The sequence below is a fragment of the Dama dama genome, chromosome 29 (assembly GCF_033118175.1).
Source record: "Dama dama isolate Ldn47 chromosome 29, ASM3311817v1, whole genome shotgun sequence".
In the NCBI taxonomy this organism is placed as follows: domain Eukaryota; kingdom Metazoa; phylum Chordata; class Mammalia; order Artiodactyla; family Cervidae; genus Dama; species Dama dama.
This window is the reverse complement of record NC_083709.1, coordinates 68,924,141-68,946,658: the sequence shown is the minus strand read 5'-3', so window position 1 is coordinate 68,946,658 and position 22,518 is coordinate 68,924,141. Positions and strand designations below refer to the sequence as shown.

The window sequence follows — 22,518 nt, the reverse complement described above, 5'->3', positions numbered from 1 at the left end:
GGCTGACGATGCCACACCCTCCTGTTTACATGTTTCCTTAACACCCTACATTTCTCCTTCATAACCACTGCAGGCTTACCCTTATTTGCTCAATGCTTATTTTCCCTGTTGGGTAGGGAAAAGTTCCTTAAGTTCCAGAAGGGCAAAACTCAGGTCTGTCTTGTTTATTGTTATTCTTAGCACCCAGGCCAGTGAGTGGCTCACAGAAGCATTTTATAAATATAATACCAGCCAAATATAACAGTTAAAGAAAACATTATTAATAAGGCCACCCTTTCAGAACAGCCAGGAGGTGTTGCTATCTTTCTCCTAGGATCCAACAGCGATTCTTAGATGTTTGTATCCTCGGTCAACAGTCTGCCATCTTGGGCTCTGAGGCTTTCCAAGACAGCTTCTGCACAAGTTCTTTAGGAACACTATGGAACTGGGTCATCATTGTTAACATGGCTCTATATTCTCTTTAGCCTTGAAAACTCTCAGTACACATTTTGCTGCTAGAGAGATCAAAAGGTTAAAAACAACAGATTCAAAGCATACTTCTGCCTGCATCAAGATGCCATCTAAAAAACTTGTAAAGTGACTTGTAGCATAGAGCTGATGAAACCTCTGTCAAGGTAAAATTTCAGAGCTGTTATTTGGTCCCTTGAGCTGATGCGACCCATGCTACACTCAAATAGAACTCCTGAAGGTGATTATCTCTGGGTGCTAGGATGATGGGTGATTTTTATTTCTTTTACAATGTTATTTTTCAGTACTTTTATATGGGATATTTTATATGACTGGGAGAGAAAGCACTTTAAAAAAAAAAGGAAGAAATACAGTGCACTCAGATTTCTTCTTCAGTTACACAGCAAGCCATATGGAGATACATAGCACTAAGTCGTTCTCACCCTAAATTTTCTGCAGTGCAGGGTGTTCTAACCTGTCTGACCTATTTGCAGTAGAATCAGCCCTGGGAATTCTATCAGTGTTCCTGCTTTCCAGCAAGGTGAAAAGCAAGAAGTCAGAAGAAAGGGAAAATAATCATGGTGTAGCTATTTAAAACTGTCTAAAATTGACCATGGTGTAACATTTTGAAACTGTTTACTACCAGTCTGTTTAAAAAATCAGGCTATTAAAAAGACCATTTTGAAAAATACTGATAGATCTCATTAAAACTGGCTGTTTTTGTCATCCTAGACACAATGCTTCATTAATCAATTTCTCACACCTGACAACTGATAGTGATTACATCGAAACAGTCCTATTAAAATTGAGAGAAACGGCATGAAGATAAGAAAGATAACATTTTATTTCTGCTTCACATTCTACCCTCATTGCCTAGACAGAAATAATCATGCAACAAAGATGCATTTGAGCAACCAAAAAATTAAAAATTATTTTAGCACCTGAAAATTTAGCAGGAAACCACCCATTTTAGGTAAGTTTCAACATCAAAGAGACAGCTCTTCTGTCACCTGCAATCCTGGCAAAAGAAATTGTGAGGGTCTGGAGACATGTAAAGTAGTAAGGATGAGAATTTCTCTCCCAAAGCCATATATTTAGCTACACAAATACTAGTTATTATCATGCAGTTTAAAACAAACTAATCAGAAAAGTTAAGAAAGAGTTAGTCGCTCAATAGCGTACGACTCCTTGCAACCCCCATGGACTGTAGCCCACCAGGTGCCTCTGTCCATGGGATTTCCCAGACAAGAACACTGGAGTGGGTTGCCATCCCTTTCTCCAGAGGATCTTCCCAAGTCCCCTGCACTGCAGGCAGACTCTCTGCTGTCTGAGCCACCTGGGAACCGTCAACCAGAAATATACTACATTAGGAAGAATCTGTGTTAATTTAAAATTCTTTTACTCCGACGATCCTTCTTTTTGGAAACTTAATAGTGAGTTATATGTGTATCTTCACAATAAGAGGACTTAAAGTTCATTGAAAACATAAGTTCATGAATACTTATGGATTTAAAAAATAAAAGAACCATATGCATTTCAAAAAGAAGCTCCAGGCCCTGAACCTTCAGATTGAGCGGTCTGGTGAAACCTCAAAAATCTCCTCAAGATTATGAAAACCTGAGAGGTTCCTCAATGCTGCTCAGCCTGCATCCAGTAAGAATATCCTTCCCAGAAAAGAATAAAAATGGAATAAATCAAATAGCGACCTTAGAAATTCCTACGACAAGAACAAACCCCATATTCAACATAAATCAGGGAAAACAGTCTTATGATCATTCTTGACTTTATAGGGAAGTAAATAGCCATACTTCCAGAGTTTGGTATTTGTTATTTTCTCACTTCACACTGTGTATTCATCAGCATATTACATTGCCCTAAGGTGGCCTCAGTACCTAAGGCACTGCCTGGTACCTGCAGGTGTAGAGAACGAACAAGATAGATGGATGGATGGATGGATGGATACATAACCCTTGTCTGGAAAGCCCACGGGACTGGGGCAGGTGTTAGTGCCCTGGAGGAAGCAGCGGTTATAAAAATACATGCCGTCTTTAGGCCAGGTGCCTATAAGAGGGAGTGGCCCATACTGCGCCCAGCGTTGGGGACCAAAATATACATTAAGGTAAAGAAATGAAAGCCCTGTGTCAAATAATAATTGTCATGCATATCTAATTCTATAAGCTTAGAAGCACCAAGTAAAGCTAATGCTACTATTTAGAAGTTATTTCGTTGAATACAGTCTATGTAAACAGCATTAAGAAACATTAAGGGACTTCTTTGGTGGTCCAGTGTTTGGGAATTTGCCTACCAATACAGGGGACATGGGTTTGATCCCTGCCCTGGGAAGATTCCACAAGCTGTGGGGTAAGCCCGTGTGCCATAGCTACTGAGCCCAGGCGCCTAGAGCCCGTGTTCCCGACAAGGGAAGCCACAGGGATGAGAAGCCTGTGCGCTGCAACTAGAGAGTAGACCCCAGTCGCCACGACTAGAGAAACGCCTGCGAGCAGCAACCAAGGCCCAGTGCGGCCGAAAATAAATAATTATATTAAAAAAGAGAAATATCTAAAGATTAGTTATTTACCTTTAGGAAGCTAGTTTTCTCTATCTCTGGCTGAACTAAGGTTTCTGATAAACTACTCTGATCCATCATTTTACCATAATAGACTCTCAAGTAGGAACAGGCATGAAAATTGATGTTAGCTCACCTTTCAATTTTTTCCTTCAAAGGAGTTTTTAAAAATTTAAAATCTGAATTCTATATTAATTTTTTTAAGGTATTCTATAAATAATTAGACAAATAACTAAAATCTGTTCAGCTGAATGTCTTTAAAAATGCTCAGGAACAAGCATATAAAATTTGAGGCCAACAAAAAATGTTCTATTACAAGTTTAAATTATTAAATTGACAGAGCCATCAGTATCTACTGGTAACAGTTCAATACTAAATGGTGTGTATGTGTATATATATATATGATCATATATTAAACACACAGCAATTACAACACACACAGCTCTCAACCAAGACGTATTTCTCCTATAAATAAGAACTTATATGTGTTAAACTTAGTGATAAAAGATTAATGAAGCAATATTATGTAAAGTGCTTCGTGCTCCCTAAATAAAAGATGATACGACTAATAACTCAAAATCTGAAAGTGAGGCAGGGAGGAAGCATCAAGAGGGAAGAATAAGAAGAAACGTACCGTGCAAATATGAGGCCAGTGTTCAAACTGTTGTAAAATTCCTTGATTTAGTTCTTCTTTATATAATTCTTTGTAAAAATGTGGAAGCTTAGATATCCAAATGCCATTGCTATGCTTGTTTAGCATTTCCTTTATGCGGTTTTGAACCTCATCCATTTTATAAGTGTAAGAGGCAGGAGGCGTGACATTTGGTTTTTCAACAGCCTGATTTAAATTATCTTTAAATTAAAAAAATGATAGAATTAACCAGAATGCTTAACATTTCAGATTATCCCTATTATCCAGTATTTGTGTCTTTAGGCTTTGTGGCACTTCAGGCTTGTGGGGGTTACGGGATTTCAAAGGGAACAGGATTAGGAGAGCAAGACCATAACAATTTCATTCTAAGTTTTAATCCTGAAATAATCAGGAAGGTCAACGGCCACTCAAAGAGGGAACCTAGCCTCTTTATTTTGCAAAGATATGTCACAGTTTAATTTAAACATCAGGATGATGTTTGCTTCATAAAGAATAATGAAATTATTTAACCAATTATTTTCTAATTCCAACCAAGAAAGGTTAAATTTTAGACAATAATAGTATATATGTAATGCTAAATTTAAAGCTGTATTTTACAAAGTGTAAGAATAATGCCTTAATAGTAAGATCAAAGAAACACTTCATAAAAAATAAACAACTGTCCAGGTTTTAAGACATGATCAATTTGCCCTTTATTAATAAGAAAAAATAATTCAGCACTAAGCAAAAGTTCAAAAATTGATGCACATGTAATAAACAACCTAGCCTCAGTTTATGAACATAAATAAAAGATCTGGTACCCACAGATAACTATTAATGATTTGCTTTTATTTCCCCAAAACAAGTCATTCATTTTTCATAAGTGAATACTACAGAGCTTTGGCTAGCTCTCTTACATTTATTTTTTATTTAAAACTTAGAATACCTGAGTTAATATCTTAATTTAAGTGTCCACAATAGCTGACATTTCTGGAAGAACTACGAAATTCATTCCAAACCTTTTTAAAATTTTACTGGGATACAGACCAGAGTATATGAAAAATTACCATCTGTAAACAAAATATGTTCATATTTTAATCACACAGTATTTCTGCTGGGATTCAACAATTTTTACTTTATCTTATTTTAAAAACTGGCTTGTAGAGACACTTAGGCTGGTTTGTGGTTGCTGGCCTCTGAAGATGCTAGGAAACCGAAAGGAGAGCTATCCCTTGGGGATGGCTGGATGCTGACTCTGCCTTACCCACCAGAGGGCATGAGAACTTCCTTTTGCTGAGACTTAGCTTGGCTCAGCCAGTAGAAGGGTCCAAGATTTCCACATCTGTTTCCTATTAAAGGCACAGTTAATTTATAAAGTTCTTCCTAAATAATGGTATATAAAAGAACTAGGAAGAAGGAAAAGATGAGTTTCTTGGAATTGGCCAGTCCCTCCCTTAAAGAGAGAGTCAGCAGTTGGCATGTAGTTGGAGCCTAAAAATGCACCTGCTCTATGGGGCTACTGGAGTTATTTAAGCTTCTGTGCCTTTTGTTCAACAAATCAAGGAAGTAATCAAGGCTGCCAGCAATTAGAAGACGTTATGTGTAAGAGGTTATTAACCCAGCCCCTGGGTGAATCGTAATCCTCCTGAAACAAGTCCTCTTGGTTCTGCAGAAAAAGCTTATTCTAATTTAAAGGATTTACAACCTCTAAAGGTATGTGGCTTTACTAAGTGGTCATTTTTCAGAAAATGCATAGGTAACTATAATTGATAAAGACAAAAATCAAACTGTTCCATCAATTTTCATGAGAAATACTGGAGATATATTCCTATGGAAAAAAATTTCCATAATTTCAACTCAGTAAGAATCACATGTAAAGCAGCAAATCATTTAAAACCACATAAATTTCATGCAGTATAAGTACAAATTCTGAAAACCATGTATTCCTCCGGTGAGTCTAAGAGCAAGGGATTTACACTTTGGTTGGAGAAGACAAGTGTGTGCACTTTTGATCTTCAGATTCTTCAACTTTATTATGTCTTCTATTGTCCTTTTGGATTGTATATATTTATATTCATATTTAGGTGCTTACGGTCATTGCACACAGTTTAGGAGACCAGTTTTCACATAGTGTTAAGTATGTGAAAGTATTTTATGAGTATCTGAAACTATTTTTTGAGTCGAAGTTCCCTATTTATGTGCTTTAAATCTTACTCTCTAATGAGTGAAAGTGACAAGGGACACAGGATCTCTGTAGGTAACAAGCGAAAGTGACAGAACAGGTCTGGTGTGAGGAAAGTCTCAAGTCAGAACAATAATGATACCGTTGGAGGTATTACTTTGTCTTTAGATCACTACAATTCATAACTCAAAGAAATCAGAAAAGAGAGGAGGAGAGAGATATTACAAGTGGGAGAAGGTGAGAACAAATGTCAAAAGCCACCACTAGATATTCTTCTTAGGGTTCTGAGGCTCAGGAAGTCATAATGTATCACATAAATAATGTTTAGAAAACATACCACTCATTTCCTTAGTACAGGTTCTTGAAAGATGCATCTGAAAAGGTGGAGGAAGGGATGCCTTTGGGCTAAACCTAAGGTATAAAACAAAGGTAAATTAGAATTCAAATGGCAAAGTCAGTACCAAGTTTCAAACACTATACTTTTCATTTAAAGTCTCTGTGGCATTGAGCAGCAAAATAAGTCACTAAAGTATTTCAAAAGGGGAAAATTAAAATGATACCTTGTAACAGCTTTCATATTCACTGAAGGAAAGTATGTTAGAGGCTGAATTTAAACTAGTAATTTAAAAGAACTCGGAAGTCACATTTCCCCAATGGCTCAGTGGGTAAAAAATCCACCTGCAATGCAGGAGACACGGGTTCAATCCCTGGGTCCGGAAGATAACCTGGAGAAGGAAACAGCAACCTTCTGCTGTATTCTTGCCTGGAAAATCGCATAGACAGAGGAGCCCGGTGGGCTACAGTTCGTGGGGTTGCAAAGCGTCAGACACGACAGAGCACACAAGCGCATTAAGAAACTAGCAATCCAAAATAAAGAAAACTATGCAAAGAACAAACAGTTGAACATAAAGAATATTTTTGAATGTAACTAAAAAATGGAAAACTTGCATTACCAGATACTGAAATGTGTTATACAGGTACAACATAGTTGGACAAAATAAGTAAGATAGTAGAGAGGTTATAAATAGTTGGATAGATAAGTAAAATAGTAGAGAGCTTATAAATACTCAATTTACATTATATTAATATCTCAGCACAAGATAAAAGTGGCATTTCAAACCAGAGAGGGGATGGTCAATTAACGACTTAGGAAAGAAAGGTAGATTTCCCACCTCATACCCTCACTAAAATAATTTTTGTGTAAATTGTACTGGAAATACATAGAAAAATTTTCTAAACATAAGGACAAGGAAATACCATCCCCACCCACAAACAGAAATAATCTGTGTTCATGTCTGCCTGTCTCACTAGACTCCAGATGTCTATTACTTGTGTTTCCAGTGCCTAGAGCACTAATTATTTGTTTTTCTAGTGCCTAAGGCAGTGCTTGGTACATGCAAGGAGGACGGAATGCTCTAAGAAGGAATAGGATGATTGAATGAATCAAAGACTTCCCAGCAGTGGGTATGGGACTAGAGGTGATTGTGACACAGTATACCTATTTCACAATTTTTCAACATTATGGAATACTCTAAAAATTAGATCAATTCTCTGAAATGAAGCACATCGGAGGAGGTCCCAAGATGGTGGAGGAACAGGATGGGGAGACTGCTTTCTCCCCCACAAATTCATCAAAAGATCATTTGAATGTCGAGCAACTTCCATTAAAAAACTTCTGAACACTGGCAGAGGACACCAGGCACCCAAAAAGGCAGCCCAATCTCTTTGAAAGTAGGTAGGACAAAATATAAAAGACAAAAGCAGAGACAAAAGATTTAGGGATGGAGACCCGCCCCGGGGAGGGAGTCATGAAAGAGGAGAGGTTTCCACAAGGTGGGTCTGTGGGGAGTTTTGGAATCTCAGAGGGCAACATAACCGGGAGGGAAAAAAAAGAAATGAAGCACATCTGCTAAATTCTAAAAGAAATGATTAGACTGTAGGCTACAAGCAAACGTTTATTTAGTATACGATGCTCTGCAATTATAAGAGCATCACATTCGTGTACTAATGCATCTGGATAATACAGAAGATGCCAAAAACATATCCAATTTCTACTTATGCAGAACTGGCAGGGAGACAGCAATCCTTTCCCTTGCTTCAGAACCCTAAGAAGTGTAAACTGGAACCTCTGCCTGCTCTGAGTCAGCTGTGAGGACCTGAGCAGGAAGCAGGGGGTCACGAGTGAAGAATGACCGAAAGCACAGCAAGGATATGGTAGGGGCTGCTCTGGTTCAAGCCTTGGGGTCTAAGGCACAGAAAAGAAAACAGTCAACACAGCAAAAGAAAAATAGTCAAGGAAACCCACAGGGGCACATGAAAAACAAACATAAGGAGATAACACAGGTCCAACCAGTTTTGTAACAGTCAGTATAAAAGACTTATTACTTTGTTTCTTAAAAGACAAATATTTAGGCTGTCCCCTCCTAAAAAAAGCCATATTTAAACATATGCCATTTATTAGAGACACACTATTATCCCACTAGTATTTAAGGACCTACTATTACGTGCCAGGCAACTGTGTCAGAGCGTAATGATCAACGATACACAAGAGAAAGACAGCGTTAGTCTCATGGACTACACATACCACTGAGAAAACTGATCGTGGCAAGCAGCTAGTACACGGCCCCCCAGTGCCCCTGCCTCTGGTGCCACAGCCGTGTGTAACCCCCTCCCTTTGAGGAACTTGCTTCTAATCAATGGGATACTTCAAGGTTGAGGGGATTATACATAATTAGATTACAGAAGATTCTAACTTCCACTTTGCTAGCATAATCTCTCTTTGCCGGCTCTGATGAGGCAAATGGCCACCTTAGGGAGGCCTACATGGCACAAAATTGAAGTTGGTCTTTGGCCAGCCAGATGAAACTAAGGCACAACTCAAAAGCAATAGATTGTAACAAGAACCATGTAAGTGGGCCTGGGAGGGGATTTGTCTCAGCTGACCCCAGCCACAGCTGACAGTGTGATTGCAGCTGCATGAGAAGCTCTGAAACAGGAAACTCAGCTGAGTGGTTCTTAGATTCCTAATCCATAGAAGCTATGGGATAATAACAAGCATGTGCTGTAAACTGCTAAATTTGTGGTCATCTGTTACATAATAGTTAATTAATGCACTGACTGAATATATATATATAAAAACAAAGTCTACCAAGTGCTGTAATAGGGGCAGTAGGTGTAATAAAAGCACATGACAAAAGCAACAAACCAAATTAGGAGGTACAGAAAGAAGCAAGTAGAAAGGAAAGGGTATGAACACTTATTATAAATTTATAATAACCTGAGTAGTTTGGCCCTGTGAAAGAAGAGATAGGTATAGTCAATGACTCTGAACGGAAAGCCCAGAAATGGAATCATATACTTATAACAATTTAGTATTGGCAGACACAGCATTTCAAACCATCAGGAAAAGAAAGTATTATGTCATAATTGATATTAGGACATCATAACAGGAAAGATTCCTACTCTCACACAATTTCAACGTGCATGCTCAGTCACTCAGTTGTGTCTGGTTCTTTGTAACCCCATGGACGGCAGCCCCCTAGGCTCCTCTGTCCATGGGATTTTTCAGGCAAGAATACTGGAGTAGGTTGCCATTTCCTTCTCCAGGGGATCTTCTCCACCCAGGGATCGAACTGGCGTCTTCTGCATTGCAGGTGGATTCTTTACCCACTGAGTCATCTCTCACACTATACAGCAAAATAAATTCTAGGTGAATTAAAGGTTTAAATGCAAAAAAAAAAAAAAACCATCAAAATTCTAAAAGTAAACAGAAGACATACTACATAAATTGGGGGTAGAAATGCTTTTCTAAGCTTAACACTTAAAGGCAAAAGCCATAAAGGAAGAGATTAATAGATGTAATAAAGTTTTTGTATACCCAAAATATCATAATTAAATAAACAAGGGAGAGGCCTTCCTGATGGCTCTCAGGAGTACAGAGTTTGCCTGCCAATGCAGAAGACACAGGTTCAAGCCCTGATCCCGGAAGATCCCACACGCTGTGGAGCAAATAAGTTCGTGTGCCCCAACTACTGAGCCTGCGTCCTAGAGCCCAGGAGCTGCAACTCCTGAGCCCACATGCCATGATTACTGAACTCACAGGCCACAGACACTGAAGCCTGAGTGCCCCGGAGCCTGTGCTCCTCAACGAGAAGCCTGTGCACTGCAACCCGAGTAGCTCCACTCTTCAAACCAGAAAAAAGCCTGCACAGCAATGAAGACCCAGCACAGCCTTAATAAATAAATAAGTAAAATTAAAGAAATAAACTGAGGAAGCGCTGCCAACATATTACAGGACAAAAAGGTCAACATCGTAATTTATAAATCACTTTTACAAATTAGAAAGAAAAACCAACAAATGACAAAATATGTAAGTTATAAAAGATCCTAAATGGGCTAATAAACATATGAAAAACATAACTTCCTTAAGAATCAGAATCAAAGAAATAGAAATTAAAGCATAGGTACATTTTCTTTTTACCTTTTAGAACACCAAATAAAAAACTGATGCCCAGTGTTGGCGAGTGCACAAGTAAACTATCATTCCCATGTGCTTCTAGAAAACTCTATCTGGTATCATTGTTTAGAGTACAAATTAATAAAGCATTAGTGTGTATACCCTCTTACCCAGAGAGTCTATTTCTACTAATTTACTCTAAATAACTAGTTGTGAATACAGGCAAGGATTATTCTACATATATGTTCATTGTAGAATTGCTTGCAATAGTGAAAATCACTTATATTTAACAATAAATGACTAGACTATGGATGAGCCTGACACTAAAAATGATACTGTAGATGTGTATTTAACAATATGGAAAATGCTAATATGTTGTCTTTTAAAACAGGTTAAAAAACAGTAATATACATCATGGCCCAATTTGTATTTTTAAAACTTATATAAATAATATAGAAAGATATTTTTAAATGTTTACATTTATGTTTAGATTAGAGGTGATTTTTTTCTCTTTCACTTGTTTATACTTTGCAAATTTTCCATACAATACACATTAATACTTCTGTAATCACAACAAAACAATAAATGTATTTTAGAAAATGTTTCCTATAATTATTTAGTATACGACTTTTAAAACCTACAAGATCTCAAAAATATACATTCATTTACTTTAGCTTAATACTTGTAAGATACCTTTTCAATCATGGTTCCCATTGGCTAATGCCAAACAGTCCTTTATTTATATCCAAAGTCCATGATCTTACTATGATATACATACAGAGATTTCTTGTCTCATTCTAGGCCTAATGAAACACTGGTCTTCAGCACCATATTCACCTATGTTTCATGCATACATATATTTAAACACCCCATTTTAATAATCATCATTTTAACAAAATACAATGGTTGTGAATTATATCTTTTTAATAATAAACATTTTCCAGAAAAACCACAAATCAATCATATATCTTCACTTTTGACTCCTCTTTCTATTTCACTGTAGACCATAGTAAACTTAGATTGATACCTACAATACTAGAGAATATCAGTTACATTACTTTTCTAGAATCTTCCAGTTTGTTAACTGGCAGCCATGAGTTCTTTAAGCAGAATTTTTGAGAATGGGCTCTGGGGTCCATATATTTCCTGCATTCGTAGACAAACATGCATGCACATGTGCACCAATTAATTTTTCTGGGAAGATCAGATAGCTTTCATTAGCTTCTCAAAAGATATGGTGACTTTAAAAAGTTTAAACTCATAATAGCTTATACTACTTAAGATTACTCCTTAATATTTCATAAGTTTAGAAATAAAATCTTTTGCTATTATTCTATTTTGGTAAGAGCAACTTCTTTGATTTTATAATTTGAAAGGCAGCCCATACCCTCTGCCACCAGATGGTGTTTAGATTCCTCTTACGTAACTTTCAATTTGTACTATACTCTTTAAAAAAAGGTTTGATGACGATGTTTTACAACAACTTTAACAGCTTTAATTAAAATAGTCTGAACACATCCATACAAAGAAAGACAACTGAAGACAGGTGCACAGTTCTAGAACTCACTGCACAAGAAGGTAGGAGACATTCTGTGCATGCGTGCTGGGTTGCGTCAGTCACGTTTGCCCTTTTGCGACACTATGGACTATAGCCCACCAGGCTCCTGTGTACCTGGGACTCTCCAGGCAAGAATACTGGAGTGGGTTGCCATGCCCTCCTCCAGGAGATCCTCCCGACCCAGGGATCAAACCAGTGTCTGCTGCACTGCAGGCAGATTCTTTACCCACTGAGCCACCTGGGAAGCCCAGAAGACATTCTACACTATACGGAATTCAAAATTCTTATGGTGAAAGGCAAAAAACAAAAGCATATCCTATATTAATTCTCAAAACTAAAACCATATAGAAAGCTTTTGCTATCAATTTTAATCTTTTGTTTTGAAATATTTATAATAAATTCATGGGAATTTTCAAGAAAATGTACATAGACGTCTCATGCACCCTTCACCCAGTTTCCTCCAATAGTAATACCTTGCATAGTACGATATCAAAACCAAGCAGCCGACACTGGTATAGTCCAGAGCATACTCAACTTTCACTACATGCATGTGTGTACGATTCTACCGCACACACAGGTGCATGCAGCCAGCACTAGAACCAACATGCAGAACCGCCCCATCACTACAAGGCTCCCTCTTGCATCGCCACATCCTTCCCCTTTCTCTAGCTCTTGATCTTGGCAATCACTTCTCTGTTCTGTATCTCTAAAATTTTGTCATTTCAAGGATGTTATATAGAGTCATACAGCATCTAACTTTTTGAGATTGCCTTCAACTCTGCACAATTCCCTTGGGATCCACTGATGTTGCATATGTCCATAGTTCATCCCTTTATACTGTTGAGAGGTATATTCTGTAGTGCGGATGTATTCAGTTTGTTGAATCTTTCAACTTCTCAAGGACATCTGGGTTGTTTCTAGTTTGGGTCTATTATGAATAAAGTTACTATGGACACCTGTGTACAGGTTTTTGTGTAAACTGAAGTTTTCATATGTCTGGGATAAATGTCTAGGAGTGAAATTTCTGTTTACCTTTCTTTTTTTTTAAGGAAACTATCTTCTAACTTATTCTCTATCTAACTTCTAACTTATCCTCAACTATCTTCTAACATGGCTGTACAATTTTATATTCCCAAAAACAATGCTATGAGTGATCCATTTTCTCTGTATGCTTGCCAGATATAGTGTTAGATTTTTAAATTGAAGTATATTAGATTTGTAATACTGTATTACTTTCAGGTATACAGATGGTGATTCAGTATTTTTGCAGATAATACTCCATTGTAAGTTATTACAGATAATGGCTAATAAGATAATTCCCTGTGCTACACAATGTTTTTCTAGGACTTTTATAGCTTCAGGTCTTTAATAATAATAATTTAGGTCTTTAAACCATTTTGAGTTTACTTTTGTATACAGTGTGAGAGAATGCTCTAATATCTTATTTTACATGTAGTTGTCCAGTTTTCCCAGCAACAACTTGTTAAGGAGACAATCTTCTCTCCATTGTATGTAGTTGACTCCTTTGTCACAGGTTAATTGATCATAGGTGTGTGGGTTTATTTCTGGGCTCTCTATTCTGTTACATCGATCTGTGTCTGTTTTTGTGCCAGTAGCATGCTGCTTTCATTGCTGTAGCTTTGTAGTATTGTCTGAAGTCTAGGAGGGATATACTCCAGCTTTGCTCCTTTTTTTCTCAAGATTGCTTCAGCAATTCAAAGTCTTTTATGGTTCAATATGAATTTTAGGATTATTTGTTCTAGTTCTGTGAAAAATGTTCTGGGTATTTTTATAAGGATTGCATTAAATCTGTAGATTGCTTTGGGCAGTATGGCTAGTTTAACAATATTAATTCTTCAAATCTAGGAGCACTTTGTCCATCTTTGTATCATCTTCAACTTACATCATCAATGTTTTATGGTTTTCAGAGTATAGGTATTTCATCTCCTTAGCTAGGTTTATTCCTAGTTATTTTATTTTTTGATGTCATTATAAATGCTATTGCTTTCTTATTCTCTGATATTCCATTATTAGCATATAGAAATACAACAGATTTCTGTCTATTAATTTTGTACCCTGCAACCTTGCTGAATTCATTTATTATTTCTAATAGTTTTGGGGTGGAGACTTTTGGGTTTTCTCTATAAAGTATCATGTTATCTGCACAAAGTGACAGTTTTATTTCTTCTCTTCCAATCTGGATACCTTTTACTTCTTTTTCTTTTCTGCAGTGGCTAGGATTTCCAATATTATGTTAAACAGAAGTAAAAAGAGCAGGCATCCTTGTCTTGTTCTTGAATTTAGTGGAAGGGTTTTACCACTGAGTTTGATTTTGGCTGTGGGTTTGTGATAAGTGGTCTCTATTATGCTGAGCGAAGTTCCCTCTATACCCACTTTGATGCCAGCTTTTAATCCTGAGTAGATATGGAATTCTGTCAGATGTTCTTTCTGTGTCTGTTGGGATGATCATGTGATTCTGAGCCTCCCTTTGTTAATGTGGTGTATCACATTGATTGATCTGCAAATGTTGAACCATCCCTACGACTCTGGAATAAATCCAACTTGATCATGGTATATGACCCTTTTTAGACAGTCAGATTTGATTTGCTAATATTTTGTTGTAGATTTTTGCATCTATATTCATCAAAGATATTGGCCTGTGATTTTCTCTCTGGCATCTCTGGGTATTGAGACAATGGTAACCCATGGAATGAATGTGGGAGTGATCCCTCCTATTCAATTTTTTGGAATAGCTTGAGAAGAACAGATATTAGTTCTTATTCACATGTTTGGTAGGACTCCCCTGTGAAGCCATCTAGTCCTGGACTTTGCTTCTAGCTTTTCTATTACAAATTCAATTTCACTTCTAGTAACCAGCCTGTTCAAACTGTCTTTTCTGTTTTTTTGTTTCAGTCTTGGCTATTTGTATGTTTCTAGAAATTTGTCCATCTCTTCTGGTTTAGTTGCTAAGTGGCATCCGATTTTTGCGACCCCGTGGACTGTAGCCTGCTAGGCTCCTCTGTCCATGGGATTCTCCAGGCAAGAATACCGTAGTAGGTTGCCATTTCCAGGGGATCTTCCCAACCCAGGAATCGAACCCAGGTCTCTTGCATTGCAGGCAGATTCTTTACTACTGAGCTATGAGGGAAGTCCATCTCTTCTAGATTGTCCAATTCATGGGCACATAACTGTGCATAATATTCTCTAGGATTGTTTTGTATCTCTGAAGTATCAGTTGTTATTTCTCCTCTTCAATTCTTACTTGGGTCCTCTTTTCTTCTTGGTGAGCCTGGCTAAAAGTTTATCAATTTTTAAATCTTTTTTAAGAACCAGCTCTTGGTCTCATTGATCTTTTCCATTGTTTTTTTTTTTTTTTTTTTTTAAATGTATTCATAGATAAGCTTTATTCTAATGTTTACATAAAAATGAGTTGAGGTCGAACAGGAAAAGGTTTTTATAAAGGGTTAAAATTTATCAAACAACAGAACTTGGCCCTTCCCTTTAGTTTGAATTCAACTGGCTGACGCATCATTATTAATATCCACCTTCACTAATCATTTTCATCACACACAATATCTAAATGCCTTTGGATGGCACTTCCTATTTCTCTGGAAGTCTCTTAAACTGCTTTCAGTTACAAGAGAAGGGCAAGGATTTTATGGGCTCATACTCTACTCCACTGGAGGCAAAGATACACCCCTCAATTCTCTTGTTTAAATTGTGGCTGTTGGCAAAGTGTCCAAATGAAGGATTTAAGGCTAACACACAAAGAACATAGTATAATCTATGTATAACAGTAACTTTGCTTCTTCAAATTTTTTCCATTAAGAATTATTTCTATTATCTCTCCACAAGGAAGTTATAAAAATACCTGTAAAAACATCGAAAAGGCTCTTTAAAATCCTGGAATGAAAAATTCTGAAGTATAAATTATGATACAGCTTCTATGATTTGCAAGTAAAGAATAAAATAAATTCTACAAGTTGGAATTTCTGAATGATTTTGGCAGGAATTTACCAGAAGGAGCCAGAACATCAAACCTTAACAATTTTCTATTTTCATCCCAACTGAGTTTTTGAAAAGCTGTATAATCTGTTGACAGGTATAGTCCACATACGAACTTGCTTCTGCTGTTAATGATGAAGTCAATCTGAAAGACAGAGATTTGTACGCTGGATGTGCCAGGCTCTTCCATGCAACTGACTGGTCTTCTCTTATTTTTTCCATCATGTTTTAAATAAAAGTAAATATATATATGGTAAAAAATTTAAATGGTACAAGAAGATTTAAAATAATCAGTAAATATCCTTTTTGCCCATAACCTAGAAAATCTGATGTCTTCCAAATCATCAGTCACATGAATAATTTGCAAAGTGAAGTCAACCTTAGAGTCTCTTCATCTGAAAATTATTCTCAGGATTTCTGGAATGTGTTGATTCTCTCAAATATTACCTCTGTTACAGAGGAAAGCCATGCAGTCTTCTTCTTAAAAAAAACTAACTAGGAAAGCAACTCGCACGCTCTGCTCCAAGAGGGCAAGTCCAGGCAACACCTTGTAGTCCGTGGATCTGGTCCTGGCTACAGGCAGGGGCTCTGGTATCAACCAGAGACTCGGGTGGGTGGCCAGAGCTCAGCCAAGCCCTTCCTGAATGCCTCGGATCCTCCGGGCCAGCTGCACATCCTTTGGGAAGAGCGTGACGCGGCCGGCGTGTAAGGAGAGGAGATAGGCATCCTCGAAGAGATGAACTAGAAACGCTTCTGCCGCCTCTTGTAGGGCCAACAGGGCCTGGGCTTGCCAATTGAAGTCCACACCACGAGTGAATTGAACACATATTTCTCTTGCCAGGCGGCAGAAGGGGGTCTTTCTTAACAGCAGGTGTGTGGTCTTCTGAAGAGTTCGGATCTCCTTCAGGATTCTATATCTCCGGCGAGCAGGTGAACGGGAGGACGTGCCTAAGGACGGGGCCGGCCGGCGGGCGGCGGGAGCCGGGCTCGCGGGGCGCCTCCTTGGTGTTTCGGGCTTGCGGCTCCGGCGCGGGCCCATGGCGGGCGCGCAGAGCTGCGGCCCCGCGGCTCTTTCTAGATCTTCTGGGTCCGGGGGCAGAGGCTGGGAGGGCCGGGAGGACCCGGCCGCGTGCCCCGGCTGAGTCTTTTCCATTGTTTTTATGATCTCTATTCTATTTCTTCTCTGATCTTTAGTATTTCATTTTTCTGCTGACTTTGGACTTTGTTTGCTCTTCTTTTTCTAATTCTTTTAGGCAATAGGTTAGGTTTTTGAGGTTTTCTTTCATTGTTTCTTGTGAGAAGTCTCAGTTCAGTTCAGTCACTCAGTCATGTCCAACTCTTTGTGGACCCATGGACTGCAGCACACCAGGCTTCCCTGTCCATCACCAACTCCCAGAGTTTACTCAAACTCATGTCTATTGAGTTGGTGATACATCGATATAGACATCAAGTCTATATCACTATAAACTTCCCTCTCAAAACAGTTTTTGATGCATCCCAACTTTGGAAAGTTATAGTTCCATTTTCATTTGTCTCAAGATATTTTCTGATTTCCTCTGATTTCATTTTTGACCATTTTTTTTTTAGTAGCATGCTGTTTACTCACCATATGTTTGTTCTTTTCCCATTTTTCTTTCTGTAGTTGGTTGCTAGTGTCATACCACTGTGCTCAGAAAAAATGCTTGATATAATTTCTTCCTCTTAAATTTGTTGAAGTTTGTTTTGTGACCTAGTATATGATCTATCCTGGAGAATGTCCTATGTGCACTTGAAAAGAATGTGTATTCTGCTGCTTTTGGATTTAATGTCCTATAGATATCTATTAAATGAAAAGATGCTTGTCCTTTGGAAGGAAAACTATGACAAATCTAGATGGCATATTAAAAAGAAGAGACATCACTTTGCCAACAAAGGTCCATATAGTCAAAGCTATGGTTTTTCCAGTTGTTATGTATGTGAGCTTGGACCATAAAGAAGGCTAAGCACTGAAGAATCGATGGTTTCAGATTGTGGTGCTGGAGAAAACTCTCGAGAGTCCCTTGGAGAGCAAGGAGATCAAACCAGCCCATCCTAAAGAAAACCAACCCTGAATATTCACTGGCAGGCCTGTTGCTGAAGTTGGAGATCTAATACTTTGGCTACCTGATGTGAACAGCTGACTCACTGGAAAAGACTCTGATGCTGGAAAAAACTGAAGGCAAAAGGAGAAAAGGGCAGCAGAGGATGAGACGGTTAGACAGCATCACCAACTCAATAGACATGAATCTGAGCAAACTCTGGGAGGCAGCGGAGGAGAGAGAAGCCTGGCATGTTACAGTTCACAGGATTGCAAAAAGGTGGACACGACTTGGTAACTAAACAACAAGATATCTATTAGGTTCATTTGGTCTGGCTGTGTTAAGACCTCTGTTACCTTACTGATTTTGTCTGGATGACCTGTCCATTGATGTCAGTGGGTATTAAGGTCCCCTATTATTACTGTATCACTATTTTTTATTTCAGCCATTCTGATAGGTGTGTCTCAATTTAGGTTTTTTTTTCTGACACATTATCTTATTACTATCTTATTATCTCATCTTCAATTAACAGCCTGCTCACACATAATCCAAGAACACTCAAATAATAAAGCAAATATAATCATATATTAAAGATTGGTCTTCAAACATCATAGCCAATGATGTCACTGTTGCCTACAATCTCACCAACATAAAACCACATTCACATCTCAGTGGTCACCACACCATTCAGTAGAGTTTCCTTAACTGGGAGCTGTTTGAAGCTACTTGTTTGAGCACTATTGATATTTTTCCCCCAGCTCTGAATAGCTATAAGGATCTCAGCAGAGTTGGAGGAACCAGATCAACCTTGGCATAGTGCCAAAATGTGGCCAATCGAGGCTCTGAGTAAGCCACAGCAGTGCTGGGACCTTCTCTGTGAGGTTATGGACAAACTGGGTCATGGTTTTAGGATGGAAAGCTCATGACCCCGACTGGCCAGTTGAATCTCAATGTAGCTTTAATTTACCAGAGAAGGCAATGGCAGCCCACTCCAGTACTCTTGCCTGGAAAATCCCATGGATGGAGGAGCCTGGTAGGCTGCGGTCCATGGGGTCGCTAAGAGTCGGACACGACTGAGCGACTTCACTTTCACACATTGGAGAAGGAAATGGCAACCCACTCCAGTGTTCTTGCCTGGAGAATTCCAGGGACAGGGGAGCCTGGTGGGCTACCGTCTATGGGATCACACAGAGTTGGACACGACTGAAGTGACTTAGCAGCAGCAGCAGTAGCTAATGAAGCTGAACATATTTTTACGTGTTTTTATAAAGTAATTACTGTTATGTTAGGGCTTATGCCTGTACTTTCTGAAGTTCCAAACCATTTTAGATTATTTCTGTCCTGTTGAGACAACTTCCTTTAGTCCCTTTTTAGGAGTAAGTCAGCTAATGACAAATTCTCCTAGTTTTCTTTCATCTGAGAATATCTTCTTTATTTCCTTTTCATTTCTGGAGGATATAGAATTTTGACTGACAGGTTTTTTCCTTCACCACTAAAAATGTGCCATTTCTTTCCTTCATGATTTCTCCATGACTGTGAATGAAAAACCACTGTCATTAAAACTGGTATTCCCCTATGGGTGATATATCATTTCTCTCTGGCTATTTATAAGATTTTTTTCTTTGTCTTTAGTTTTCATAAGTTTCATTATTGGTGTGGGATTCTTTGAATTCATCCTATCTGGGATTTCCTAAGCATCCTGAACCTGCAGATTTATGCCCTTAGCCAAATTTGAGAAGTTTCAGCCATTAGGCCTTCAAATATACCTTCAGTCTTACTCTTTGTTTTGAGGATCTGATAATACAAATACTAGATCTTTTCTTGTTCTCCCTACAGGTCCCTAAGACTCTGCTAGATTTTTTTTTTCCCCCACAGCACTCTCAGTCTCAAGTAGTTATTTTGTTTTCTTTTGTTTAAGTTTATTTACTCTGTTGTCCAGATTGGGTAATTTCTACTGTTCTAGCTTCAAGTTCTTTGATTCTGTTCTCTGTCATATTCATTCTGCCGTTGAGCTCATATGCTGCATTTTTATTTTGGTCATTTCATTTGGTTCTTTTTTCCCCTCTTTTTTATTTTTTAAATTATAAAAGCATGATAACACATTTACAGGAAACTTGGAAAATACAGAACAAAGTTATATATAAGTCCACTATATATTACGATTATTTTTAAGTAAATCAATTAAGATTTTTAGTTGGAGTTTCAATATCAAACTCTCAAAAATTAATAGAATGAATATACAGAAAAGTAGGGGCTTCCCTTGTGGCTCGGTGGTAAAAGAATCTGCCTGCCAAAGCAAAAGACACAGGTTTCCTTCCCTGGTCCGGGAAGATCCCACATGCCATGGAACAACTAAGCCCATGTGCTACAACTACTGAATCTGCGCTCTCGAGCCCATGAGCTGCAACTAATGAAGCCTCTAAGTCCCAGAGCCCATGCTCCACAACAAGAGAAGTTTCTACAAGGAAAAGCCCACAAACCACAACTAGAGACTAGCCCCTGTTCTCTGCAACTAGAGAAAAAGCCTGCAGAGCAGTGAAGACCCTGCACAGCCAGAAATAAACAAACAAATAAAATTATTTTTAAAAATAGACAGAAAAGTAGGATATAGTAGCCTTGAAAAGCACCATGAACATTTGGTTCTTTTTTGTATGTTCTCTTTCCTTGGTGAATTTTCTATTTTTTTTTTCCAAAAAGATTTGCAATTGCAAATTAAAGCATTTTTACAACAGCTGCTTTAAAATCATTGTCAGATAATTCCATCATCTGATTCAAGGTAATGTTGGTGTCTGTTGATTGTTTTTTCTCATTCAAGTCGTCATTTCCCTGGTTCTTTGTATAATGATTGATTTTTTTTCATTGTAACCTGCACATCTGAACACATATTAGGAGACTCTGAATCTTATTTAAATGTCTAATTTTAGCAGGCAGTTTTTCTGTTTAGGTTTATCACATACCTCCTGGCCCACTTTTGTAGGCTGCGGTTTCAGTAATAATGTAGTTTTCAGGGCCCTTGTGGTACTCTTCTGGTCTGGTACACTCACCTGTCGCTGATGGAGCTCCTGCTTATTGCTGGAGTTCCTGTTTGATTTCTGTAGGTGCTGCCCATGCAAGCAGAACACACTTCCCCAGGCCCAGTGCTGCCAGGTAGGAGGGTGGAAAGATGACATGCAGCAGGTCAGACAGCATAACCTTGGGCCCTAAGGGCTGCATGGTGTGGCAAGGTCCTCTACTCAGTCACCGCTGGTGCTACCTGCAGGAATGGAAGGCTCTTATCTAGGCCACGCAGTGCCACTGGATGAGAAGTCGGAGATACCAGACCATCGGGTAGAGAGTGCTCCTCTGGGCCCACAATCCAGGATACCTGGCTTTGCTGTCATCTTATAAATTCAATTCAAAATCTTGAAATTTAGGCCCAGAACCAGCAGAGACAACAGTACCTCAGTCACCAAAGTCACCAACTGTGCTTTGGGTCAAGATTCAAGTTTTAATTATATATTTTCTAGACTTTATTAAAAATTTTATAATAACTAATCATAAACACAATATACACCATTATGAAAAATATTTAAAGGTTGCTTTATTAAAAAAATACTAAAATATAAAAAACTAGTACCCTTTTGCCTACTTAAAAATATTATTTCTTTCTAATATTCTAGTGTGGGGGGATCACTTAGGGAGAGGGGAACTATCTTTTATACAAAATGGAATCTTCGAGCATTGATTTAAAGGAAAATGATACAAAAATTTTGTTCTGCATAGGTACAAACAGGATGGAAGAATGTGACACTGGCTCATCTACACCAGGGGATGGCAAGCTTCTGGGGTGACGGGTCTAACAGAATATACACTTTAGGCTTTGCAGGCCATACTGTCTATGCACAACTACTCAACTCTGCAGGTGCACAAAAGCAGCCACAGAGAATATATACACAAAGGAATGCAGCTGTGTTCCAATAAAGCTTTATTTATAAAAACAGTCAATGGGCCAGACTCGGTCCATATGTTGTAGTTTGCTCACCTGAATTACCTCATGAAAGCATAAAATTCAGGGCCAGAAAGGAACTGGGAGATCACTGAGTTAACATTTTTATTGGGCAAATGAGGATACCACAGCCCCAGTAGATGAACTAATTTCAGTTATTTCACCTGGCCAATGAATGGCAGCATCCAAACAAAAACTTCAAGGATGCGGAATTACTTCCAGCTCAGTCTTCTGATGCATGGGCGTGTAATCTACTGCATTATGGGTATGATTATTGGAACACAGTAGAGCACACAAATCAATGAGATTTTATTTAAAACTTACAAAACTAATTGGAAGAGAGATCTTCAGCCAAACTAAGTTATGCTGAAGTAGCATCTCAGGACAATTTGTGAGACCTTCTAAAATGAACGCTACAAGCAGAGACTACCAACAATGCACAGCAAATACAAAATGGAGACATTCAGAAAATGATGTTTAGGCAGCCAGGAACAGTGGAGAAACTAGTAATGATGCATTTCTCTACTCATATGTGTACATTACACAAAACAAAGTATTTCCTTCTTCACCTGGACACACATGTTTAAGACTTATTATCCTAGGTTCACCACACTTCTCCTTTTAGCCAGAC

The 22,518-nt window shown here is 38.2% G+C and overlaps 2 protein-coding genes and 1 pseudogene across 3 annotated transcripts in view; all 3 read right to left on the bottom strand.

Annotated features, from left to right (window-relative positions):
* The window catches only part of TDRD7 (tudor domain containing 7), a 93,138-nt gene that overhangs the window by 47,709 nt on the left and 22,911 nt on the right, over window positions 1-22,518 (bottom strand). For both annotated transcript variants that reach the window (XM_061132635.1, XM_061132634.1), the window contains 2 exons: window positions 6,164-6,237; window positions 3,648-3,865 (listed from right to left, as the gene is read on the bottom strand). In XM_061132635.1, the coding sequence (XP_060988618.1) occupies window positions 3,648-3,865; window positions 6,164-6,237 (292 nt within the window). The remainder of the gene's footprint in view (window positions 1-3,647; window positions 3,866-6,163; window positions 6,238-22,518) is intronic.
* LOC133048837 (histone H3-like centromeric protein A) lies at window positions 15,252-17,013 on the bottom strand. Its single transcript, XM_061132636.1, has one exon. The coding sequence runs from the start codon at window positions 16,996-16,998 to the stop codon at window positions 16,471-16,473; it is 528 nt and encodes a 175-aa protein (XP_060988619.1). The 5' UTR covers window positions 16,999-17,013; the 3' UTR covers window positions 15,252-16,470.
* On the bottom strand, window positions 17,133-22,517 carry LOC133048838 (ATP synthase subunit g, mitochondrial-like; annotated as a pseudogene).

Excerpts from the sequence above, each read along its gene's own strand:
- LOC133048837 (XM_061132636.1), bottom strand. The coding sequence starts at position 16,998 with ATGGAAAAGACTCAGCCGGGGCACGCGGCCGGGTCCTCCCGGCCCTCC.